General features: G+C 42.3%; 2 protein-coding genes and 1 pseudogene across 4 annotated transcripts; 2 read left to right on the forward strand and 1 right to left on the reverse strand.

The window, feature by feature from the left end:
- The first annotated feature begins 5,906 nt into the window (after nucleotides 1-5,906).
- Nucleotides 5,907-17,559, forward strand: LOC127778594 (uncharacterized; annotated as a pseudogene).
- A 2,552-nt stretch (nucleotides 17,560-20,111) lies between these two features.
- On the forward strand, nucleotides 20,112-23,615 carry LOC127780944 (heat stress transcription factor B-4b). The gene is made up of 2 exons (XM_052307940.1): nucleotides 20,112-20,647; nucleotides 22,313-23,615. The coding sequence occupies exons 1-2, from the start codon at nucleotides 20,357-20,359 to the stop codon at nucleotides 22,973-22,975; spliced, it is 954 nt and encodes a 317-aa protein (XP_052163900.1). The 5' UTR covers nucleotides 20,112-20,356; the 3' UTR covers nucleotides 22,976-23,615.
- Nucleotides 23,616-23,692: 77 nt separating this feature from the next.
- On the reverse strand, nucleotides 23,693-27,076 carry LOC127780943 (uncharacterized). 3 transcript variants are annotated; one of them, XM_052307938.1, is made up of 7 exons: nucleotides 26,735-27,076; nucleotides 26,461-26,550; nucleotides 26,106-26,348; nucleotides 25,890-25,992; nucleotides 24,888-25,117; nucleotides 24,108-24,320; nucleotides 23,693-23,970 (listed from the first exon to the last, which is right to left on the reverse strand). In XM_052307938.1, the coding sequence occupies exons 1-6, from the start codon at nucleotides 27,055-27,057 to the stop codon at nucleotides 24,110-24,112; spliced, it is 1,200 nt and encodes a 399-aa protein (XP_052163898.1). In that variant the 5' UTR covers nucleotides 27,058-27,076; the 3' UTR covers nucleotides 23,693-23,970; nucleotides 24,108-24,109. The 3 variants fall into 3 exon arrangements, with proteins under 3 accessions (XP_052163898.1, XP_052163897.1, XP_052163899.1); XM_052307937.1 differs by having other exon boundaries at nucleotides 24,068-24,320; XM_052307939.1 differs by lacking the exon at nucleotides 23,693-23,970 and having other exon boundaries at nucleotides 24,182-24,320; nucleotides 24,892-25,117.
- Between the last annotated feature and the right edge of the window lie 367 nt (nucleotides 27,077-27,443).

Below are 27,443 nucleotides of genomic sequence, written 5' to 3' on the forward strand. Positions count from 1 at the left end.
CTGGTAAGATAGCCCGTTGGCCAGCCGAAGAACCAGCTGTAATGCCTCTAGACACAGAGCTGGCTAAAGAATTGAATGGTGCCGATCTATATTTGTGTTGAAAACTAAGCAACCTATAGTGTTGTATGCGCTCACCTTTAACACAACAATAGCCATCAACCAAATAAGATTGGGTTAACCTCCTACAACGTAATGGAGTGTTGAATTGGCCCGCTCTATCATGCATTATGTAAGCAAAGAATTCAACCATTGTTGCTTTGTCATGCCGCAAGGCAGATGAACTTGTTGTTTGGTTATACATGATGGATTCATGGAAACCATCTTCACCATATGGGAATAAAATAGGATATTGCATGGCCATAAATTTTCGGTGTTTTTCATCTATACGCTGCAATTGTGATGAATGGTGCTGTATTATTATATCCCGACCAATATCAGTCACCCCAATATCCCCAACAACTAATCCTACAACCTCTGCTGCAACTGGTGCACTATATATATCTCCATGTGCATCTGGCGAGCCAAATAGTCGGATCTTGTAATGATCAGATTCATTTTCACTTAATCTTTCTCTTGCTGTTCGGAATAACTTCACAATGGGATTGTGTGTATCGAACATTTCTATTAGAGAGCGAACAATTTCTTCATTGGCATGGAAGGAGTCGCGAGAAGAAGAAGTAATGTTGATTCTGTTAGAGATTTCATTTTCTGTATCAAAGATGTATAGCTAAGCATATTCTGGCCGATGACCTTGTGAAGGTATTAAAGAGCCTACTCTGTGGCAGATCTGTCCACTAATTTTGAAGACATATGGCCCATGGCCGTCGTTGATGGATTCAATGATTTTAGCCCCCATTGAAGTCATAGCAAACATGGAATTGTATCGACGAATATGCTGCAAGAAATGATCTGAAAGGGAGCTCGCAGAAGTTAACAAATTCAATATGGGTTCTGGAGGTGGATTATAAGATGGCAGTGATATCCTTCCCTCCTGCAACATAAATTATATGTTGGGTTCCTCGTGTGCCTTTCTTTTCGTGCTCGTTCTTCATACCAAAATAAAGCACCACAATGGATGCAAGAATGCTGGGGGGCTGCCAAGATTAAGTGGAGCATAGATTGTTCCTAACAAAGTATATCAATGGAAGATGGCAGATACTGTTATATATAAGATGTAAAGTTGGCATATGTCAAATTTTACGTATAAAGGATATGATAACATACGGCGATGGCGAAATACTTGGTTTGATGTAGACACAGATGAAGAATTATTACTCTCAGCTGACTGGGAATGAGAGGATATTCCAATAATTCATTGTTCATTAGCCAATGGAGGAGTAGATGCAGATGAAGAGCCTATTTCAGTTCTGTTCAACTCTCGATGCAAGGACCGTTGTTCTGAAGATGATGCTATATGTTGTGAAGGGAATGTGGGTACATAATTAGATAGGGAATAACCGGGTAACTAAGGTAGGTAGGCAACGATAAATTTTACATTACTAAAAAAAATTGAAGGGGTAAATTGGGGAACCAACCTCTACCTCTATGGGCATCCAATATGAGTTTACGTTTTCGTCGTGATTCAGCAGCATGATCAGGGTGAGGGACCAAAATATGTGCCAGTGGACGTCTTGACCGGCGACGTCCTACTGGAAAACATGAAGTACTTTGCCCAGCATCCATGGGCTGAACCTTTTGTTTTTTAGTTTTAATGAACAAAGCATCTGATCATATATTTACAAATATCGGATGTAACTTTATTATATTTGCTAAGTGTAGGAGTATACGCATAAGATGTAACTGGAATATGAAATCAGAAAAGAGATGTACAAAATAATATGAAAAATATAGGATGAGTTGAACAGCACACATACCGAGCAAGTTTATCTGCTTTTATGACAATTGTCAGGCTTCTCCTCAAGTGGTGAAACAAATGTTCTTGTATCTATTAATAAAGGATAGGTGAAAGAAGTATAAGTTGCAGGCACCATTTTTTTTTAAGAAACTAAAACAATACTCAATGCATAGGTCTCCAACATGTGCAAAAACCACAATGTATGCTCAAATATAATATAACCTGGCAAAATTCATGTGAAATTCACACATACTGAACTGAATCACTAAACCAACCAAAAGCTTTCATTTTATCACAGTTTTTGCGACAAAAATGCATCATAACATGAACTATGAATGTGCATAGTTTGAAAAACAGTATAAGCTGCAGGTTCTATTTTTTTAAGAAAGGTCTCCTGCATGTGCAAAATCCACAATGTATGCTCAAATATTATTCTGAGAAAAATCATGTGAAATTTACACACACTGAACTGACTCACTAAAGCATCCAAAAGCTTTCATTTTAACACCTTTTTCGTGACAAAAACGCATCATAACATGAACTATGGATGTGCATAGTTTCAAAAATTTTGATAACATTTAACATATGTTTTTTAAATGATTTTTTTTCACATTTTAACAGGAAACATGAATAGCATGGGGTGAGCTCAACAGAAGACATACCGAGCAGGTTAGTAGCTTCTCGCTATGTCAGGACATCTATGTAGCAATCCTCTGGCTCCTCACCAACTGCTCAAATGCATTAAAGTGATAGGACATATAAGTATCCACTGCAAATATCAGTTTATTTTTTCTTAAAAAATTGGAACAACAATCAGTGTTGAAATCATAATGTTTGCTCAAATAGAATATGGACAAAATTGATGTCAAATTCAGGCTTATCAAATAGAATAAATTCTCACACTTTTTTTTTCAGAAACTAAAATCACATAGGACATATAAGTATCCACTGCAAATATCAGTTTATTTTTCTTAAATAACTCAAACAACAATCAGTGCATAGGATAGGGATTATTTCTTTAGGTGTAGAGAATCCAATTTACAAAGCTTTCATAGTGATCTTGCCTGGTTGAAATCATAATGCTTGCTCAAATAGAATATGGACAAAATTGATGTCAAATTCAGGCTTATCAAATAGAATAAATTCACACATTTTTTTCAGATATTAAAATCAGTACTCAGGGCAAAGAACCAACTCAATTCAGACATATTTTTTTCAGAAACTAAAATCAGTACTTAGGGCAAAGAACCAACTCAATTCAGACATACAAAATTAGTAACGAAGCCTACATACAATGATCTGACAAAGTTGATCCACAACTAACCTATCATGCCGTGATCGCAATCATGTCCGAATTGGAGAATATGCTTGCAGGATGAAGTGATGATGTCGAGGGAGGTATGGACTGAGGCTTGCGGATGGATGGATGATGTCTGACGGAGAGGCACATGTTTGAGGAGACGTCTGGTAGGACTGGGGATTGCAAGAGGATTATCAAAAGGTTTGGAAGAGGCTTACGAAGTGAAATTGCAAGAGGCACGTAAATCGTATTAACCATCACGCCTCCAGTACCATAATGATTTTGGCCGTTTCTAATGTAAATGCACATCATTAAGGGCGGGGAATGGGAAGAAGCATGGTGATTACCGTTTCTGCTAGCCAAGAGGATGGGGAGGGGGCGGTTGATTTCACCATGGATGGCGCTAGGGTTCCCGATGCTTCTTCCCATCGGATGGATGATGCTAGGGTTTCCGAGTCCAGACGCTTCTCCCCATCACCGCATCGCTGGTTGCCTAGTCCAGACGCTTCTCCCCCATCGCCACATCGCTACACGGCTCCCCATCGCTACCTCCCGCGGTCCCTACCACCACCTGCGTGCCATTGCCGCCTCCTGCAACCGAGTGCCCTTTCCCCACCACCACCTGCGCGCGATCGCGACGTGGTGGGCGAGCGCTAGGGTCCGCCGTACTACGCCGCCGCTGCTCCGCTCAGGAAGTCAGGAGGAGATGAGACATACCGAACCCTAAAATCCCTCATTGGACTTACTTGGGCATCCTGGGCCTCACGACTTGGGCCTCCTGGGCTGCAGTATACGTGCTGTGTTCGACCCTGAGGCAGATTGCATCCAACGGTGCAGATGCAATCTAATATACCAATCCAAGGGCTGTAAATTAATGACGACGTGGATCATTGAGGTTTAAGCTTTAGGATCTTAATTGCACTTAGTGGGGGATAACTTTATAGGAAGAAGGGATATGTTAAAATCTCTATCTAAATCTTCTTTTTTTAACCTTTTTTTAGCTCTCGCAAATGAATATCGATATAATATTAGTACGACGTCACTAGAGAGTATAAATTGATGACCAATGATTGATGATATGTAAATATGTGATACTAGCTTTTCAAAACCGCTTTTTTAAGCTTACGCAAAATCACCATCCAAAACCATTCAATTATTGCAAAGTTTGGAGGATTGTATACGTTTGAAGGGTTGGATATCCCGGTTCGAAGTTATGGTATTAGAGCATCCTCAACAGCTCATCCAAATTTGATCCTCTATATACTCATATGGATGACCATCCAAAAAAGATTCCTCCTCCATATCAAGATTCCTCCTCCATATCCCTTCTTACTCCAACAGATCATCCATATCACACCTAACTATATTTTAGTAATATTTTCTAACATACCTTACATTTGTATTATTTTTTAAGGGCTATATTTTGGATGACTAAAATTTTAATGATAATGATGTTATTTATCACAATAATCTTTCGAAATAAGTAAATTTTAATGGATATAATTTTAATTGGTAATTTCTTAATTGATATATTTATATTGAGTGAGTTTTTTTTCAATGTGATGTGTTCAACTGCTACCTTCCTCATTTTCACACTTTTCTTATTCTTTTCTCTCTGCTCTTCTCTACTCCTTTCCTTCTCTTTTGTGGCAGGGTGGATGGGGCGGCTGGCAAGCGCGGATGTGCGGCGGCGGCCGGGGGACAAGCGAGGAGCGGCGGCCGGGCGGGCGGCGGGCGGGGGACGCGGATGGGAGGAGGCAGCGGCGGCGGGCACGGATGGGCGGGGAGGAGGCAGGCGGCGGGCGCGGATGGGATAGGGCGGAGGCGGTAGGTAGCGGCCGGGGGGCGAGCGAGGGGCGGCGGCGTCCCGGGGGGGGGGGGTTCGGATGGGTGGAGGCGTCGGCGGGGGGCACGGATGGGCGGGGAGGAGGCAGGGCGCGGATGGGACAGGGGCGGAGGCTGTAGGCGGCGGCCGGGGGGCGAGCGAGGGGCGGCGGCGTCCGGGGGGTTCGGATGGGCGGAGGCGTCGGCGGGGGGCACGGATGGGCGGGGAGGAGGCAGGCGGCAGGCGCAGATGGGACAGGGGCAAACGGGCGAGGGGCGGAGGCGGCAGGCGACGGTCCGCGGGTGGGCGCAAGGCGACGGCAGCGGGCGCAGACGGCTGTCGCTGGCGGTGCTCTCCTTCCAGATCTGGTATGCTTCTCCTTCTCCATCCTCTTTCCACGACTCCACGACTTTGCGACGACGGCGGTGGATGGGGCATTGATCCAGATGGGGGACGGGAATTGGGTCTGGATGCTAGCAGTTGCGGGATGGCGTGAGGAGAGAGGAACGCCAAATCTGGCATTTTTCTCTCCCGGATAGATGATGCGCTAATGTTGGAGGGTGGGATGGAGTTTCTGCAGGAGGTCGTTTTTCTCCTCTCAACCGCTATTTTCTAGATGGATGTTCGGATGGCATATCTGCTGGGGATGTTCTTAGACGGACTCTTATCTAAAGGTGTTAGGAGTGTATGGACTTCTTTTTCCAACAAAAAGAGGGCAAATATCACAAAGTTGGAAACATAGGGAGGGTATATGACTTTTTTTTTTCCAAAATAAACAGAGTATGCGTAAATATCACAAAGTTGGAAACATCGGGTATGCGTCAATGGGCCGAAATTTGGTCCAATCAAACAGGCCTAGTCTATGGCCCATCATTTCCCATGTTATGCGGCCGAAGTCCACGGCCTCTCCTCTCGCCTCCCCCCACGCGCTCTCCCCCACCGCCAAACCTAGCGCGCGCGAAGCTCTCCTTCACCGGCGATCTCCTCCGGCTCCGAGGCTCCGATCCAACTGGTAATCGATCTTCCTCCTCCCACTCCCCCCCTTCCTGTATCGTCGCTTCCTTCCTGGGAGGATGCCTCCGGGATCCGGCGAGTAGTCGTTGTGGGGGAGGAGTCGCATTTGCTGTAGGTAGTCGACGAGGTGGGTTGGTCTGAGGGGTTTCGTGGGGGGCTTGGAGCGGTCAGTTGGAGGGGCGATTTGGTGTCGAGGCAATGGAAGAGAATGGGTTGGTTGTGGCGGGGGGTGGCTTGCTCATTTCGTTGCTGTATTGTTTTGGCGCAATCTAGTTGATTTTGGGGGTAGTATTCTCTAGCAGTACAAAGTATGGGTCCAATTGAGTTTATGAGTTACTTCCTCTGATCCATATTATAAGTCGCTTTGACTTTTTTACTAGTCAAACTTGTTTAAATTTGATTAAATTTATAGGAAAATACAATAGCATTTTCAACACAAAATAAATAAATTATCAAAATATATTCAATGTTAGATTTAATGAAAATAATTTGGTGTTATAGTTGTTGCTACTCCCTCCGTTTCACAATGTAAGTCATTCTAGCATTTCCCACATTCATATTGATGTTAATGAATATAGACATATATATCTATCTAGATTCATTAACATTAATATGAATGTGGAAAATGTTAGAATGACTTACATTGTGAAACGGAGGAAGTAATTTTTTTCTATAAACTTGATCAAACTTTAAACTAAGAAAAAAAAGTCAAAGCTACTTATAATATGAAAGGAGGGAGTATTTTTATAGATTTTAAGCAACACGAGATGGATGTAGTGGAAACCTCTAGTTTAAATTAACGAGGTCCCTGCAAATTTAGAATGTTCACCTTTACGCCATGCTATGCACACCAAGTTACTGATTAGTACTAATCTTCCTTGCTAGTGCTATGCACACCAAGTTACTAATTAGTACTAATCATCCTTGCTGCAAGAGAATTTCACATGCTTCTTGTGGTCGAGTTGTGCTGTTGTAGTTTCGGTAAACGTCATTCAGATCAATCATTTTGTGATTTGTATATTTATATCTATGAATAGCAGCTGTATATGTTGCTAGATTCTGACAACCATTCTCAAGAGGTGGTTTCCTATGTATTCTCACAATCTTATGATGGTTACGTTGGATGCTGATTGTGTAGTACTGTGAGAGTATGCAACTGGCATGTTCTTCTATTAGAGGTTTTGTTCGTGGAACGGACATTTATGTAGAAGTGTAGCATTTGATACAATTTTGCATTTCCGCTGCCTTACTTTGGCTTAAAATATATCTTTAAGGTTCTATATGATTGAAATGTATACGCCATGATAGAATCTTCATCGATTTAATTGTACAACAACAAGTTCTAAGTACACGAAGGCTTAACTGTAAAATACATATGGTTGATTTGTTGTTTATGAGCAGTACCATTTGTAAGTGCTTTACAGGGCTTAATGGTGTTAAGCCTGAGTAAACAGAAAAGTTTATGTCTGCATTCATGTGACCATGTTAGTGAATTACCTAGCCAGATGTTTTAGGTTTTGTTTACTATAGTTGAAATTATCCCTTGCTCATAACTAACCAATATAGTTTTTTTTTTCCTTTCAGGATGGTGAGGTTCCTCGCAATATTATCTGCCCTAATTTGGGTGAATCAAGATGTCCAGAAACGATGATAAATCCCGAGCTGCAGTAGACCGTATAAAGACAGCCGCATTATCAGCAGCTAAAGGGTTGAACAGGTCTCAAGCTAAACATGCTGCCACATCTGCTGCCCGTAATGTACCTATGGGCAGAAGGAAGAGGGACCAAGCCGCTGGCAGGAGAGGAAGAAGGCTAAGTGACAGATGTACCTGATTAGTACAGAGAAAGCTGCAATATTGGGTGTGAAACCAAAAGTTTCAGCAACTTCATCTCTTGCTGCACATACCCAATGTCAGAAGTGCTTCCAGCCTGGTCATTGGACATACTAGTGCAAGAATGACGGGGTCTACGTATCCCGGCCCTCAAGGATGCAGCAGCATAAGAGCACCAAGCTGAAGAAGCAAGCTATGCCAGTTCCCTATCATTTTGAAAATCCTGATCTGGAAAAAGAAAGGGAGGAAGGAAGCTGATGAAAGAAACTTTGAAGGAAAAATCCTGAAAAAAGAAGCAAGAGAAAGAGTAAGAGAAAACATCGTTCTCAGAGTGATTCATACAGAACGGCAACGGACACTGAGTCTTAAGAACTAGAGAACACAATGAGGATGCCAAATATGATGGTCTACTTCTGTTCACATATCATTTCCTTTCATTATGATCGCACTTGCATTTGTCATGCGTCCTCCATCAAACAAATGTACAGTTAGTTTGCTGAACGTTAGCTAGTACTGTTGTTTTTCCTGTTCTAAGAAGTGACCGAAGCTATAGATCTTACTATTCAATGGTCTTTGTGAGAACCAGTAGAATCCTGTAATAATATTCATCAATTAACTTGAAGTTTAGTATGCTTATCTTGCTGAAAGTATCATGTAATAATTTGAGATTGGCTCATCCTCTTGGCTTTGTTTCATTCTTTCCTGCAGTTCTTGCTGCTATTCTGGTCCTCCTGGAGATACATGAGGTACCATTTATTTGCTCAGAGAAATGACATCATTGGGGAGTTAATGGTAGCCTCGCATTCCCAGTACGAAAGATGGTCGGCGTGACAGTTGGTTTGTGTCCTCTGACAACCTTTCAGGTAACACAACCTCTATCAGTATGGCCAGCAATGATATAGCCTTGGAGTTCGAGAGATTATCTTTACAGCAACATTGTCTGAAACTGATTGAGACCAACTTCAAATGAACAGAAACCTAATGGACCTGGACCTGGACCTGGGCCTGACTTGCTTGGAGTTTGTACAATCAGCATCAGTGTGCATGCATCCCTGATTGCTTTATCATCTCTGGAAACCTGAAATGATCAACTACTTACCTACCTTATAATCTTGTTGTTCAGTGTTCATCATTCTGCAACATGTTTGGAAACTGGAACGACACCAGATCAGAGAAGAGCAGAGAGGATCCGAGAGCTCAATGATTGGGAGCTCAAGGAGGAGCATGGGATAGGACTGGAGCAATCAACGATCAAGAGATGACTACACTTTGAGCTGCCTCTACCTTGACTGGCCTGGGAGCTAAAGTAGCTGGAGCCGATCGATCTTGCCGGCCAGCATCCCGGCTAGCCTGCCTGTGGGTGTGGCTGTGGCTGTACCTGCCGGCCTTGCCATGTTGTCCCTCCCAGCTCCGGCAACACGCCTGAACCTCCATTGACGACGACGAATCGTACGTTGCTGCATGCCTGTGATGATTGGTTTCTCTCCTTCATTTCTGAAGGCTCCACTTCAGTTTGAGGCCGGCCGGGCTCAAGCTAATTTCGCCGTACACCGTCAACTCTTCGTTGCAACGGCTCGATCGTCGGTCGGAGGCATGGACGATGGGATGCATGGCCAGATGTCCTGCGCGGCGCACATGACCGGTTGCAGGCGCCCTGTCCACCGGTCGGCTCGACGAGACGGTTGCAGTGCCGGCCAGGCTATCCTGTTGTTTGTTTTGTTTACCACTAGCTTCACGTTCAGGCTTCAGAGCCGGTCGTCTAATCTTGCTTGCTGATGATGGTTCAGGCCAAGACGAGGAGAGGACGTCCGAGCTAGAGGAATCTACCAGTTCTGCTTGGATCTTATGTCCTTGGCTTCTTCCATCTCTCTGGATCGACGACTGACTGCACTGTGCCAGGTATGTACGTATCTGAATTCTCTACAGTACAAATCTGCATCCTCTATGCATGTATGTACAACGTAGAGTGACCAGGAGATGTCCATTGTTGTCTTGATACAGCAGGAATCTTGTTCATATCATACACGAGCATACACACTAATTAATACACGTGTAGGGAGGAAATGTGGAATGCTTAGCAGCCTGCTTTCTGAAGGTTTTCTAGTTGTTCTTCATTGTCTGTCCTATCTGTTTGACCTAAAGCGAATTTTGAGTAGGCAATCAGTAGCCGGTTGTTTCACTGTGTAGCTACAAGTAAATTCGATCCTTCTACTTAGGATTCCTGCTGTCCATGGTAAAAAAGTGTGTAGCAATACAGTACCGGCAGTACTCCTTTTCCCTATAAAGACAGCCTTCATCTTTCTCTACCATGCATGTCTTAACACAACATTCTTTTGGTAGATAAGTTACAATATGGAGCTCACACAGGCTTTTAGAAAACTCCTCATCTTTGGAGGGAGGGCTCTTTGGGCCTTGTGTGATTCTCCTTGATCCAAACTGGACCCACAGGGTTCTGAAAGCTGGCAACTTCTAATGATTCCCATTTAGCTTTTCTTCCTTTTCCCCCCTGCCCTCTTTCACTACTACTGCCTGCTTTTATCTGTTGGAGATCTAAATCTTTGCATCAGAATCTAGCGAGACATGTGTGCCAAAGGAGCTTGTTAGGACAATCATTGCTTGCAACATTCCTCCATCACTTGGTTAATTCCCTGCATATGCAGCTATGCACTTCTCTACTGGCCTGAGCCACTTCTCTTTTTTGCTCTACAGAAGCTAGCATCCCATGTTAGTGTTCCTGCTGCCAAATATTGGCATATTTCCAGTATTGCCCTTTGGGTGCCTTTTCAGATAATAAATCAGGACTGTTTCTATTGTTGTTAATTCTTGGAAACAATTTCTATGGCTGGGAGGGAAAATGTAGACATTGAAGCATCATATCAATTAATTAGGAGTTGAAGAAATTGATAGGAAGTACGCCATGGATTACTAAAGAAGTACAAGAACTCATGTAGCTTTGTTCTTAGCAACACAAAACCACTCTTTTGGGCCTTTTTCTCGGTTATCATTTCAGTTCTTGATCTCATCCATTGACCTTGCGTATATATAGGAGTATTGGCTATCACGTGCTCTACATATGCAGATCGAGTCGATCAAGCCATATGATCTATTAGTTTGCATTGCTTTTGCTATACAAATTGATCAGTTGGAAATGCACCAGGCCTATCTATGATAACCTCAAATCAGCATTAGGAGTAGTATCAGGCTATCAGCAAATATGTATATGGTTGCACTTGCGCATTGCTGCTCACGGATATGATTTGGACTTTACATGCTTAGAATAACTTAATCGCAAAATCAAAATAGTCTAGCAAATCAAGCATATGTCCGGCACTACATTCTGCATGCATAAACATGCATCAAGATGACATGAACCTGGAACTGTATGCTTAAAGGAGACAGACACATGCATTGACATTGTGAGGTACACACACATGTGCAGCTATGAGCTGACGAATCAGGCTGGAATTCAGCTTGCAGTAAATTCTGTTGCATCCTTTGGGACCAGCAGAAGATGTTGCGATTTTAAATTTCCTTAGTACTACTTGCATAAGCAGGAAAGCCTGGAACATCTGAGAGCTGTTCAGGCCCTCATTTATGTCACAGAACCTCCACCACAAAGTCACATACTCACATCTCATAGCAAGTGCAGCATTTTTATTGACTTCCCTTTTGTGATGTGTAACACATGATGTCATAAACAAATTAGTAGGAGTGCTTGAAAATTATTTCTGCCATCATCTGAATGACCCTGTTTCAGATAGGATATCACTTGCCATTTTGCTAGAACTGAAGCATATACACATGAAGCTAGCCAGGTATATATTTTATCATGTCATTAACTATAAGCTAATGAAACTCAATTATTATCAGATGATTATTTTTCTCAAACCATAGAGTTAAGTCCATGTTTGTTTGACTGGCAGTGACTGGTAGGCGTCCTTAAAGCCGAGCTTGCATAGGAGCTATCAGTAGTACTGTGTTTGATGCATGTCCTGCTTGCAACTAGAAACTAATACTATTATATATATAGTTTACTCTCTGGCTCTTGTAACTTTTTTGACCAGCAGACTGTGATTCCTCTAGGGGAAAAGGTTAGAAAGTAGCCAATGCCAAGGCAATAGCATGATTTGATTCTGTTCAAAGAGGCAGGGAAAGATCCATATATGCATATGGCTACCCCTAGCTCTCTAATGCTGTAGTACATTGCAAATTTGCAACGCATGTCGCCATAGGTGCAGTAAAAAAAAGAGACACTGTTGTGTAGTTTTTGCAATGGATGCAGACCCAGATCGGCCAAAATAGTAGACACACACATATATAACACACAAGCAAACATATGAAACTGTTATCTGTCAATCAAAGAAAGAGGAGAAATGGAAGAATAGAGGAGGCATCGGTGCATGTGACACCATGTGAAGCAACAGAAGACCAGGCAGTGGCAACTAGCTTGTGACCCTCTCAGAAAGAAGAGGTCATAGTATGTTCAGACTTCAGAGAGAGATAGAGAGAGAGAAAGAGGATGGCAATAGACACTGCAGTACTGCACCCCAGCCACACACAGGCCATGAAATGCTGCAGATTGGTAGCTAGGTTGCACAAGCTCAAGTTTAAATGTGTGTGTGAGAGAGAGAGAGAAAGAGAGGAGGAGAGATATATTGGAAGCTTCACGGATGTGAGTCGTCCGATCCAGTCACGTGTGCAGTGCACGAGGTTGGACGGACGCGTGCATGCCGGCCAGCCAGCCGGCCGGCCGTCCTGCAATGCTGGTGGCTAGCTATAGATATTGCAACGCCCAGGCAGAGGCAAGAACATTTACTAGTAGTAAGGCAAGAACATTTACTGAGGCTGCATGCTGCTTAGCTTCGCTAGGTCGTTTAGGTTGCTTGTCGCGCAGCTATAGCTAGCACGCATGCATGCACGGGCCGGCTGCAGAGGCAGCGGCAGGGGGCGATCGATCGATGGCTGGCTCTGGATAGCTAGCTTGATTGTTCTAGCGCTGCTTGCTGCGCTGATGTATCAGCAGCCATATGCACCTTGGCCCGTGCAGCCGTGCAACTGCAAGCCTGCATGCGTGCGTCGTCAAAGCCGTATGACCTGGTAGCTGACACCATCCCGAAATGATGTTTCCATGCTGCCAGCTTGCTAGCTAGCTAGCGCTCCTGCATCGCAGCTGAGCAACAGGTCAGAAGGTCAAGCTGAGAGATAGACAGAAGCAAAATTTCTGGGTACTGGGTTGGCAACCATGTATGTAGAGCTTAAAATTAAATGACATGTTCAGAGGATCAGGCAAAACTTGGTATATATGGAGGGGATTGAATGAAAACCTCATAGGCCAAAAGGACTTTTAGAGTTTGTTTGGTTTGTTGCCGAAATCAACCTTACTAAACTTTTGTGCAAACCAAATGAGCCTTGTCATTTCGCTTGAATATAAATTTTAAAACCTAATTTTGGAGTTGACTCCATGGTTTTGTCGTCGTATTTTATTTTACAGCATTTGCTTTTGAATAGTTAAGAACACGCATATAAAAGTTTTATTTATAATAATTATTATCATTAATAAGTTGTATGAATAAGTATTTATGTATAAACAAAATGATGGGGTTGTATGTTAGGGCTTATGAATGCTCTCTTGATTCTTGATTGCATTGATGATTAATTTGATTCCATATCTACATTTGTTTCTCTTTTCAAGTATATAAGCTGTCTTTCAATGTGCATGTATTTAGATGATGCATGAAGGGTGTAGAACTAGCTAGTTGTTTCATCTAGAAGGCTCTTCTACATGATATGCATGGACACAAGATCAAGGCTTAGTTTGTCAAGGTAGAAACATCTAAATCTAGTGCTCAGAGGCACCACATACTCCTGCACCACCCATGGCAGGGACATGAGGGGGAAAGAGATGTGCATATGCACATGTGTAAGAGTCTGACAAAAGCCAGCAGGAGGCTGTAGAGGAGCTAGCTGTGGTAAATTCACATCTTTACAGCTCCTTTATATGTGCACAGACTTTAATCAGTTTTTCCCTTAATGCTCTGAGACTTCTGACCCCTCCTCCTCCCTCTCCTCTCACTCTCTCTATCTGAAGGGGAAAAAAAAGAAGGAAATGTTCTCTGAAAAGCTTCCTTTGTCTAGCAACTCCCCCTCTTTGGAGTGGTCTTTTTCTCCCTTTTACTTTTTCCTAACACAAAAAGCTCTTAAGCATAGAGGTGGTAAAAGAAGAATCAAGCCTCTTTTTATAATGCAACCACAGCAAAAGATCTTGTGTCTTTCTCTCCATCCATCTCCCCAGCTAAGCTCTAGTTCTAGATATTCAGTAGTGTAGTACTAGGGTACATCCAAAGGGACAAACATACATACATACATGCCTAATAAGAAACCTGGAAATGTGTACTAGCTGTGGACCTAGCTAGCTACATGCATTGGCTAAGATCTATGTACCATCACTGTACTGCACATATGTAGTGGCCTTCAAGTTTAATAATGTAAAGAACTAAGGTAGCTAGCCAGGACAACATAAACATCTAGATCTCTCTTTAATCAAGTGCATCTCTAATTAATTGTCTAATCCTCCACAAGGTTATTTGCAGGTATGTGAGTGGCAACCATGGTAAAGTCCAAGATGCAGCTGTTTTCTATGGAGCCTAGCTATGGAGCTGAGAGAAGTGATCAGGCATATACACGTTTTGGTAATTGGTGGTGGTCTCCTCTCTTCACATGACCTCTATGCATGCTGCATTGTCCTACCTGATCTACTACTCGTAGACAAACAAACAGCTACATCTTTTGCACAGTATGCCATCTTCTAGTGAGTATATCTTCCTTATTCTAGTCACCTCTGCATCTCCCCTAGCTAATTAGCAAACTACTCCTGAGTATCAATCAGTTCATTGCACGAAAACAGAGATGTTCTTCGACATGCAAACAACAGTGGTGTCGCATGCAGCAAATTGTATGCACATAGATACATGTATATAAGCGCCACAGTATCTAGCTCTTGCATGCAATGCATGATATGATAAAGAATTAGTAGTGATTTCAGAGGAATCTCGAAATGAGAGGCACACTGTGTGGAGCACACAACATGTCTAGAGAACTGGTTTTTAACGGCATCTAGCATGCATGCATCGTGTCATCATCATCAGATAATGTGGGCCTGATCTAGAGAAGAACATGACATTCTTTTCTTGCTTCATGTCTTTCACTAGCCACACTTCCATATCACGTACATATATATCATATGATATTTGATGATCTCCATCATTTTTTTTAATTTCTCTCATTATTTTATGCATATTTTTGGCAGTCAAAGATAGATCTAGACCTAGCCACAAATGCAGTGGGCCACATGTGGAGATGGAGAAAGGTCATGTGATGTACTCATAAAATGTCTACTACAAAACATATCATATTAAAGCAACTTGTCATATGTGGAACAGAATCTTCCATAATATTCAAAAACTCCCCAGCCAATCCACACTGCACAATGAAGCAAAAGACTTTTGCACACATGTATATATGTATGCAAGCTTCAATTTTGCACATCTATAGGCCTCAGTCCTATAGCTTGTAAGATAACTGGCTTCTTGCTAGTTTTATATGCTATGATTTATTTTTCTTCCCTTGTCTTTTTTTCTTTTCTTGTTGCATTTTGGTCCACAAGCTATGTAAACTGTAGCTGTTGCATATATGCACACACCTAGGGACAATACCAGCAGTGTGTACTGCACTAGGCCACATATATAGCTGCCCACCTGCATTGATGCATATGCAAATGTTGCTTGCAGGTTGTGGCATCTTCTTGGGTACTACCTCCGTCCCATATTACTTGTCTTTTTGAGTTTTTGTTTGTCAATGTTTGATCATTCGTCTTATTCAAAAAATTTTGGAATTATTATTTATTTTGTTTGTCATTTGCTTTATTATCAAAAGTACTTTACATATGACTTATCTTTTTTTATATTTGCACTAATTTTTTAAATAAAACGAATGGTCAAACGTTGCAAATAAAAAGTCAAAAACGTCACCTATTATGGGACGGAGGGAGTACTTGCATGCCAAAACCCTAAGCTATCTTCCTGCACATATCCATCTATCACCTGCAGGGGCAGCCCTGGGAAAAGGATGGGTCACAAAGCCTAGTTTGACTGAGCCAAATTAAGCTATTACTCCTGCTTTATTGCTAGGAACATGGAAAGGCAAAAGGAAAATGGAGAGTGGTGGTGGAGGAACTAGCTAAGTTTGTATACTCCTATATGTAATCTTTACACAAGTTACAAGTGCATTTGAACTTGAAGTACTTGATCCTAGCTACTGCATCTGCATGCTGACTAGTGACTATAGCTACTGCATCAGTATTCAGTATAGTGTGTACATGGTGCTACACACAGCTGGGACCAAAGAGGAAGGAGTGAAAAAAAAAAACTTTGTTTTGTTTCTTTCAATGCTGGTTGAAAAGTTGGGGGGAATGTTTGTTTTCTTGCACATTGATATGATATTAATGGAAGCAGCAGCCTTGCATCACACCCATGCAGCAGGCCAATGGCAGAGGAAAGGGCAATAGAAAATGATGTTGCATCAAAAGTGGATCCCTAGCTACCAGTGGCTCTGCATGGCTGCACCCACCACTCACCACCAAGTGAAGAATAACCGTAAGTACTCTCCGTTTCAAAATACAAGTATTTCTGTAGTATTTTTATTGTCTTATTGTTAAGTTATGATTGGTTAGAAACGAGTAAAGAATAACTGTAAGCACTCTCTCCGTCTCAAAATACAAGTATTTCTGTAGCATTTTTATCGTCTCAAAATATAGTTATTATTAAGTTATGATTGGTTAGAAACGAGTAACTAAGTAGAGAAGTTTAATAAAAGAATAATTATAATTAGTCAAAGATGAAGAAGTTATTATGGGACCAATTTTGAACGGTAAAAAGAGTGATGGAGTGAGTAGAGTATTTACTTTCTGTGCTTTCGCTGCTCCATGGAAGTCACGGGCCTGCCTTGAAACTTGCAAGTCACCAGCAGGAGGCAGGGGCAAGGCAGGCAGGCACAAAACTATCTTTGGTTGTTTACAACTAGACATGTGTACATGGATGTGTGCATGCACTGCCCCTGCATGCTACTACTACCAGCTAGGGATAGAGAGAACAATTTGGTCACTAAATACCATGAGGATACCGGCCGTGCAGCCTAGCACAATTACATGTGCTAGCTGCCTCTCTCTCTTTCTCTCTCTCTCTCTCTCTCTTTCTTCTCTTCCTTTCTCTGCAGTGAATCCACTGCATCACCTGCACGGCCGGATCGGATAGGCCTCAATCTCTTCTTCTTTCTTTGCATGTGTTGCGTGCTCTGCATCTGCATCTCTGCTTTTTCTCTCCTTTCCTTTTCCATTTCTTTTGTTTATGTTGATAGCTTTGTGATCTGCATGCAGGAGTGTATGCCCGTGCGATCGAGTTGGTCTCTTGTTCTTTCTATGATTCTATCTCTGCTCCTTCCTGTCAAATCGTCGCCGTACGTATTCGTGCATGTACACCCACGGTGACTTCAATTTTGGACCTATTCTGATGTTCAAAGCTAGCTTGAGCTATATCTAGCCGGATGCAGGCTTTGTTGTATTGAAAATTTGCAATCGATTTATAAAGAAATGTATCACTAGCTTAACTTACCTCCCACTTGTAATCAATAGTAATAACTTTGTAATTGATTAGTTACCTTTTGTTATGGTATATATGTATATTAATTATCATCAATATATACACAGGATATTCCTTTCATGCTTTCTTTCATTAAAAAGAAACAGATAAAGCTACACAGCACTAGATCTGTCAACATCTTGTCCATGCTACATTCTATTTTATTGATTATTCTCCCACCATGCAAATATCTGTATTGTCTGCTTGTGTCACCAATACTATATATGCTAATTCGATCATGATTGAAGAGAACAATATTAACTATATATCTGTGGTGGAGTTTCACTGTAAAAGGGTAGCAATAACTAAGAAGTACTATATTCTCAATATTTGGAAAAAAAATAGCTAGTATGAACAAAAGCAAGTTAAACACACCAAATGAGAGGTTGTCAGTTGTCACGTACACAACACTGAGTTGGCCAATATGAGCAAGGAGAAATTAATTGTATGATGATATACCGTGGCGAGATATATATTTCTTGTCTAGATTCATTAACACCTATATGAATGTAGGCAATGCTAGAAAGTCTTATAACCTGAAACGGAAGTAGTACCTTTCAGTGCTTTATACCTCTGATATGTATCTTAGCGAGGACCGTAAAATCACTCATAAATAAAATATTATCGGGTAAGAGATAACAGTATATATAGTGTGTATGTTGCGGAGCTACAACATAATAAAGGGGTTCCACTTGCTTACTTTACTCTGGTTTGAATCGAATTTAGCTTGATACGGGTGACTAAGTTTAAACTGACGGGATATATATATGGTGAAAATAGATAAACTATAGCTATTTTTTTTAACCGGGTTCGTGGGCACCCTCCTAGCTATACATAGCTCTGCCCCTGGGTAGGTAGAAAAAGTAATGTACAATTGCGGTGGAAATATAATTAGGATCGAAATGGTAGGGACCAAAGAGACGGTGTAACTGGAGGGGGAAGAAGATCACACCAATGGATCAAAAGGTGCAATATATGGGCTCTTTTGGTAGGGATCAACATGCCCCATCTTCATACTTTTAACAGATACCAAATGGTTGCATTTTGAGTGTACAACATCCCTAGCTCAACATTGAACCCTAACTCCGCAATCCACTAGATTTATGAGCTCGCGGAAGTTCACCGGAGATGGATCGAGCAGGAATGTCATTGGAACTCGAATCATGAATCAGATCCGACAGTCAAGAAGTTGCAGGAATTGGCCACAAATTATTGTTTTATCAAATATCATTTAGCAAATCCGTATACTTCATATTTCATATGACTTATGGTATATGGTTTGTTTTTTTTTTTAAAAAAAAGGAAAAAAAACAGCTGCCCAAAGATTACCTCCATCGAACTATTTTTTTTCATGAACGGACACCAGACGTGCTAATTTCATTGAATACAGTAGAAAAAAAGTTTATTTAATTACAAGTGTGAAAGTAAATATAATGTTAGGTTAGGGTGCTTAAGGTAGAAACTCCGTTAACCGCTTTGCTCCTGCTAAGACCCAAATATGCTCTCCTTCTTCACCTTTGAACTAACGAAAGCACACTACAAATTGATCCATGATGTTCATTAGTTAGAAATCACATGGTTTAATCGAGGTCTCTCTTCTCCAAACAACACAATTTCTCAGAGATGCACTTGATAGTGCAGTGGCAAGGGATGTATGGTTTCAATCTCGAGGTCATGTGTTCAATCCCCAACACGCTTATAATTTCTTCTTAAATATTTGGAGGAATGTCTCTCCCTTTAAATATTACTCCAGAGTTACTATATTTGGAGGAATGTCTCTCCCTTTAAATATTACTCCAGAGTTACTATATATTTGGAGTATCCAGATTCATACCCAAAAGTTCTCCCTTTAAATATTACTCCAGAGTTACTATATATTTGGAGTATCCAGATTCATACCCCAAAGTTACTATATTTTGGGACAGAGGTAGTAACTCAATATTTAGAGGAATGTCTCTCCCTTCAAATATTGTTTTTCTTTTAACCCTCAATCTCTCTCTCCCCCTCTTAACTCAACACGTACTAACCCCATGACCATGCCCTAAACGGCCAATTAAGCATGGGATTACCACAATGCTAAGTGCCAAAAGAAGCTCCTCGCTCCTACTCCAGCTGCGTCCTTCTCCCCAACACCTAAGCTAAGGCCTCGTTTAGTTCCCCAAAAGTTTTTCCCAGAAACATCACGTCAAATCTTTGAATGTACGCATGGAGCATTAAATATAAATTAAAAGAAAATCTAATTACACAGTTAGAAGGGAAATTGCGAGACGAATCTTTTGAGCCTAATTAGTCCATGATTAGCCATAAGTGCTACAGTAACCCACATGTGCTAATGACGGATTAATTAGGCTCACAAGATTCATCTCGCGGTTTTCATGCGAGTTTAGAAATTAATTCATGTCCGAAAACCCCTTCCGACATCCGGTCAAACATCCGATGTTACACCCAAAAATTTCCATTTCGCGAACTAAACATGCCCTCGTAAGCTAAGCTATACCACCATAGCACTTTGAACCGCCCTCACACACCCTGCACCCACTGCTGCTTGCACAGATTTCCATGCACATGCATCTGTAATCATGAGAGAGAGAGAGAGATGCAACCGACACACACCACCACCACTCTCTTCTCTACTACACTCCCCCTAGAGCTCATGAGAGAGAGGTCCAGGCAGCTGAGCTGAGAGAGAGTACGTGAGCCCACACGAGAATATTTGAAGCGCGGGGTTCGTGGTGTGTGCGTGTGCGTCTCTCTCTCAGTCTCACTCTCTGTGTGAGTGCGAGACAGTGAGACACTGCAGCCTTTCTCCTCTCCCCTTCTTCTTCCTCCTCTTCTAGCTATGGCTTTCTTGGTGGAGAGGTGCGGGGAGATGGTGGTGTCGATGGAGATGGGGCCGCACGGCGGCGTCGGCGGCGGCGGCGGCGCGGCGGCGGGGAAGCCGGTGCCGGCGCCGTTCCTGACGAAGACGTACCAGCTGGTGGACGACCCCTGCACCGACCACATCGTGTCGTGGGGCGAGGACGACACCACCTTCGTCGTGTGGCGGCCGCCGGAGTTCGCCCGCGACCTCCTCCCCAACTACTTCAAGCACAACAACTTCTCCAGCTTCGTCAGGCAGCTCAACACCTATGTAAGCTGCTGCTACCATTGCACATTTTTGCCACATATATATTGTTGCTCTATAAGAATCCGTAATTTTCATGTCGGTCAAAAACATGACGGTGGTTGTGCATAGCCGCCAAAAAAACATGTATATGCTTGGTAGCTGGTTAGAACCGCCAATAATATATATGAACTTGGCGGCTGTTTTTTTTGGCCGCCAAGAAAATTGCGGGTTCTTGTAGTGTCTTGATTTCTTTGCTTGTTCTTGAATCGATCTATAGCTAGCTATACATACATATATCAGTTGGTTTTCTAGCTGCTATAGTTTCTTGCTTTGGTTTTAATTTGATGTAGAGGTTTGGTCAGTCAGTGCATGGGGGATGCTGGCATGCATGGACTATGGTTTAATGTTCTTGTTGTTTTGATGGGTGATTTGGTGTGTATGTGGTGGTTAGCAAGCTTGTTTCCTAGAATGTGACAGGGTTTTGGAAAAGTTTTTGTTCATCGATCTTTTGTTTTGTACCAGATTTTTGTTGCACGCTGGAAAGGCATTGCTGTTTGAGTGCGACCTTCCAACGAACTGATTAATCTCTTTTGCTTGTTTTTTTCAAAAATATATTTCTTGCTTCTGATGAAAAGATAGAGTAGAGCTGGGGGTATATTAATTCGTGCTGATGATTAATCTCATCTACTGTTTTTCTTGTCTGTTTAGCCTGGTTAACATGAGGGAGATTTAAATTTTTTTGTGCCTCTTTTACTGAACATTATCTGATGCACATTAATTAGTTTCTCTCAATGGTGAAGTGAGGAGCAGCATGAGAGTACGTGCTGACTGTTTGCTGATCTTCTCTTTCTTCTTCTGAACCACCATAAGTTGATGACTGTGTTGTACATTCACTTCTTACCCTACTTGCTCCAGCACCACTGTTCTACCTTCCCTAATTAATGTACTTAGCTAGTACTTCCTCTAATCTTCCCTTTGCCTCTTGAGTCTTGACCAAAATCAAAGTGCACAAATTAAATGTGCAAGCACAGTAAGCAGTGGATTAGTATTTATTAGTACGTAGTCGCCGTAGTAGTAGTTAATTCTAGCTCCATGAATAATCCATTTACATGTATTTATAGTTTGTTCTATACTCCTCATCTTTAGAGAATTAGCAGTGCACTATCCACTCCCAATCATTGGGAAAAGTTTGACACAATAAACAGAGATGCATATATGTACCTTGGTATTCTGTGCCAAGTATATACTCCACCATTCATATTAGCACCACTTGACATGACTAGCAACAATATTGAACATCAGTTACCATATACTCCTACATAGTACTGCCTTCATTTTACAAAGATTTCATCTCTGCCTATCTTTTTTTTTTATGGAGGTAGTAGTATATTTTGCCATTTGCCAATTCTTCTTTTCTCTCTCTCTCTCTTTTTTTTTGTGATTGCTAGCTCCATTGGTTGTGTGATTGCTTAGTTTTTTTAGTTATTAGCTACTAATACAATCACATATTAATCATCTTGTTGATTTTTTTTCTAAAATTTTATAACCATTTAGATGACATGTAAATGATTAGGAGATATCCTCTCGAGTGTTCATAATCCTTTCCCTAATAGCTAATACTAAGTATGTATGTTTAACTTTGGGCATTAATTAATTGGTGTTATGAACTTATGATGATGTTAATTGCAGGGTTTCAGGAAGATAGTAGCTGACAGGTGGGAGTTCGCCAACGAGTTCTTCAGGAAGGGAGCCAAGCACCTCCTCGCCGAGATTCACCGGCGGAAGTCGTCGCAGCCGCCGCCGCCGCCGATGCCGCACCAACCCTACCACCACCACCACCACCACCACCACCTCAATCCCTTCTCGCTGCCGCCGCCGCCGCCGGCGTACCACCACCACCATCTAATCCAAGAAGAGCCCTCCACGACGGCGCACTGTACTGTCGCCGGAGACGGCGGCGAAGGCGGGGACTTCCTGGCGGCGCTGTCGGAGGACAACCGGCAGCTGCGGCGGCGCAACTCGCTGCTGCTGTCGGAGCTGGCGCACATGAAGAAGCTCTACAACGACATCATCTACTTCCTCCAGAACCACGTCGCGCCGGTCACCACCACCACCACCACCCCCTCGTCGACGGCCATGGCGGCGGCGCAACACCACCTTCCCGCCGCCGCCTCCTGCAGGCTGATGGAGCTCGACTCCCCCGAGCACTCGCCGCCGCCGCCGCCGCCCAAGACTCCAGCAACCGACGGCGGCGACACGGTGAAGCTGTTCGGCGTGTCGCTGCACGGCAGGAAGAAGCGGGCGCACCGGGACGACGACGACGGCGTCCATGACCAGGGAAGCGAGGTGTGAGCGAGCTTTGCAGCCGCCATGCTTGCTCGATCTCGTGTACATATAGAGAAGAGAGGATGATGATGAGCTAGCTCGATCGATCAGCTCAGCTCATGCTGCTGCTTGATTTCTTGAGGAGGATGACGACGACTACGACGATTGATTTGCGCAAGGGTGCAGGTGTTAATTAGTTTGTTAATTAGTCTTTGAGATGAGATGACAAGAGTTGATTAGCGTTAAGGTAGGAGTAGCTAGCTAGGAGGTAATTAGGATCAATCAAATCAATTAGTAGCTAGCTGCTACTGCTAGTGCTTAATTGCACTTAGGTAGCTCTTGTTTTGTTCTTGCTTATTTTGATCTTGCCATGCATCTTGCATGCCATGCATCATGTGAGAGAGTACTGATCACCTTTCATGCTGGTGAAGAGTGATGATCAGACGAGGAACTAGCTTAATTAGCTAGCTAAGTGGATGTTAAATGGTACTAATGAAGTCCAAGGCATCTAAGTTTTTGCACCTTAATCATGCACCTGTTTAATTATCACATGTATGTGCATTGCATTTGGCAAAAAAAAAAACTTTTGCATGCAAATATACACCTACGGTTGCACATTTCTGCTGTACCTTGCATATTTCTGCTGTACTGACATGCAGTACATCTGCAACAAGCGTGCACTGTAGATGGTATGTATATTTGACTTTTCATCTGCAAGAGGTTAAACATAATCCAACTTCCAGATTTTCTCCAAAAAGGAATCAATTTCCAGATTGACAAATTAATTACAGATGTATTCACCATTAGCTGATAGGTAATTGCCTATTACATATACACTACAATTTGGTTTAAATCAAAACCACGATGAAGTTACATCACACACCAGCATATATAGTCTCTTCCCAGGTGTATCAAAGAAAAAAGAGAGAGAAACAAATTGAACATCTCTTGTCTGAAGAAAGGAAACATGCATGCTTCCCCTTGTTCTGTCGGTTGACTTGAGTGTCCTAGCTTGAGTGTAACTTCAGATCAGAAGTAAAACTTTTTAATCATATATTCATATGACAGTATTATACTATTATCTATGCAAAACCATTAGTGATAGTTTGCGAGCTGTACTTCATATGCAATTGAAGGTCAAATACGGTCAAATACGAACCATCAGCCATCTGTATAAACTGCTTCTTCCCAGACTTTGGTGTTCTTTTTAGGGTCATCGCAAAGAGAAAGGTCATTATCGAATTCTTTCATGGTCTTCACAAACTTCCTTGCTCCTTGCATGATTAACCTTTCGACCATGAACAGCTGATAGTTGTTATCGATTACTGGCTCCAATATGCTGCTGAAGTTTGATGAGTATGCTAACTTGTATCTGTATCCACGCCAAAGAAAACGAATAGAAATCTTAGCCAGCTTGTGTCATGAAATTATAAGCATTCAATGGTATGACATTGCACTGCTGGTCATGTACATATTATTTGTTTTTTTCTATTGGTAAGCCATGGTGTGATAAATAAAAAAAATGAATATACCAAACAAAATAAATATTCCAGAATGACAAAGTGCATTAGTACTGCAGCAACTAGTCGAGTTTCTTAAGAATGGGATGTTTTTGAAGTATTCCCTCCGTTTCACAATGTAAGTCATTCTAGCATTTTCCACATTCATATTGATGTTAATGAATCTAGACATATATATCTATCTAGGTTCATTAACATCAATATGAATGTGGGAAATGCTAGAATGACTTACATTGTGAAACGGAGGAAGTAATTGATAACAGAAGAAGACAAACCATGTGCCGTGGTAAATCCATGAGTACACGAATCGCTAAAGTCACATCTAAATTGATTGCAGAAACCAAATGCAAATGTAAATCGTGCCTGAGATCCTAATGCTGGTGAGTCAAGAAGAGCAGCTGACACAATGTGTTGATTACCTGCCTGATAGAGGTGAAAAGAAGCCTGGTGTCCTTTCATTTGAAGCAATGAAAAGAGTACGGCCTCGCGGAATCCACTTTGCAATTCTTCTTTTGATGTTCTCAGGATGGGTATCTCTGTCCAGATGAGGATGAAGGCTTCGCTCAACACCAAATCGATCTTTCCTATTCTTCAGTAGATCACCCCGTCTTACATGAATAGCATCGTAGTCACCAAGTATCACTTTAATCTAAAGAAAGCACACTGATTTAGATGGGAGAAAGCAGAGTAACATACTATGCTGTACTAAATACGTGGATGTCACTTAACATAAACAAACAGTAGTACAGTACAAATGATTTATATACAGGATATATTATGATGTTCTGCCTGACCAAACCTAGAAAGACAAAAGCTTTGCAATTTTGTCCCACCAAAAAATCTTTTCGGAAAGTAATCCAATAACCTCAATAGGTCCCAAAGCTCTTTTTTAGATGCAAAGCTAGCATATGAACAATTACATAGGCACATAGGGTAAATAGAGTGGTACCATGGCCCACGGTATTCCAGAACAACCATGACAAACATGAAATTCTCAATGAAGGAGTGGAGTAATAAAACATAATCCCATGGCAGCATGAGGCAATAATTCACCATTTGCCGGTGAATTTTAACTTTCAACAAGCAGATGCCCGCTGCTACAGTGCTACACATCTCATGTCGCACGCAATGCTGACAAAAATGACAGCTACGAGATTTATTTACAGTGGGACATCAATGTTAGTCCTTTTAAGTGGGGAACTAACATTAGGCACACTAAAGCCACATTCTTAGGATTTTGAATTTTATGTTATATAGTTCTACTGGGCAAATTTCCATGAGCAATTCGATATAAACAGAAATGAACAATATTATTAACTTGGTGCTAAGCAATCTGGTGCAAAACAAGATATCATTTTCAGCCGATTGGAGCAACCAATTTCAATTAAATTGAGCAAGGAGGCAAACTTATGGAAATATACCTTGTTTGCTGCATCCCTCAGTTTTCTTGCTGGCATAGATGGCAGAAAATTGTATGGTAACATCACAGAGCTACGCTTGGTCCGATCCTTGCACTCCATAAACCTGAACTGTAATGATGATTAAGGTCTATACCAGAATTCTAGTCATGGTGTATAGGTTCAATTCGGTGTGATCTTGAAGGCTTAAGGCTATTCTTTAAGAGCTAGCATTCTTACCAAGCAAGAGGACTTGCGGTGCGGTTTATGAGGAATGCCTTTGAGTAAAGTGTGTTTTCTTTGAGTTCTTGTCTGCTAACTCCTTGTGCATGTGCTACATCTCCTTCCTCTCCTAGCTTCGTACTTCTTGATACTATAGCATACCATGATTGTGGATTGTCCAAAACAACAGGAACAGTTCTTGATATGAGGTCTATGTCATACAAAGATTCCATCGCACATGAACTTGTTTCCCACCTGCCACTGCCAAAACATTGAGTTGGTGAGTTTCAATTCTAGCACGATTTCAGGAAAACAGAATGATACAGGAAGATATATAATCACATAGAAGTAGGTGGTTAACAAGAAGCCAAACCTTTTATTGGAAGTCGCATCGCTTTGATTAATAATCCCCCTTGTATTGTGCACTGAATTAAGGCACAACCTTGAAGGCATCACAAATATTCTGCCACGACAACAAAAACTAATTCATACATATCCACATTATTATATCACATCATCCCACATTACATTCTTTGGCTCTTTGCAACAATTTCCATCCTCCTAAGTGGGAATATTACGGATTAACAGCCCAGACAGATCAATGCAGGTACGAATCAAACTCTATACACGTGCCAAACCATGGTTACCTGTCAAGAAACAGGGCCTCCTCGAGGGCGCAGCGGAGGCTGGACTCCTGGTGGCCGAGGCCGGCGCAGGAGGCGCAGTGCTTGCCGGGGCAGTCGACGGCGGCGCCCCAGTAGAGGTAGCTGCGGCTGCTCTCCCTCTTGTCGACGCCCCTGACCTGGAACCCGAGGTAGGACAGCGAGTCGGTGAAGGACAGCACGCACAGGATGGACAGCACCGACGCCGTCGTCACGGCGGCCAGCAGGGCGCCCTTCGGCGGCAGCGGCAGCGCCATCCGCTGCCTGCCGCCGCCGCCGGCGGCGGTGATCCGGTAGGGGATCGCCATGGGAGAGGAGGAGGCGAAGGTGGTGGGGGAAATGTTTATTCTGGTTTTTCTTGAGATTAGAGGAGAAGGTTAAGTAAGGGATCTGATTATATGGGCCTTATTGGGCTGTTAATTGTTTGCGAGGCCTTGTTTTGTTGGGCCTCCATTGAGTGAAATCCAGACTATGGATAGGCTGGATTTCGGCCCATGCGAGTGAGTTGGGCCCAATAGGACTGTAATCTCGCTCTTTTACTGGCTAACGGGCCTTAAATTTTGCTTGGAGTAGGCTGAGTTTGGAAGAGCATTTGGGCTTAGCAACTTAGCGGCATGTAAAACGAGATAAACCATTAGCACATGGTAATTTGAGTATTAATTATTTTAAACTTAATAATGAATTAATATTTTTT

The sequence above is a fragment of the Oryza glaberrima genome, chromosome 7 (genome assembly GCF_000147395.1).
Source record: "Oryza glaberrima chromosome 7, OglaRS2, whole genome shotgun sequence".
Classification (NCBI taxonomy): Eukaryota; Viridiplantae; Streptophyta; class Magnoliopsida; order Poales; family Poaceae; genus Oryza; species Oryza glaberrima.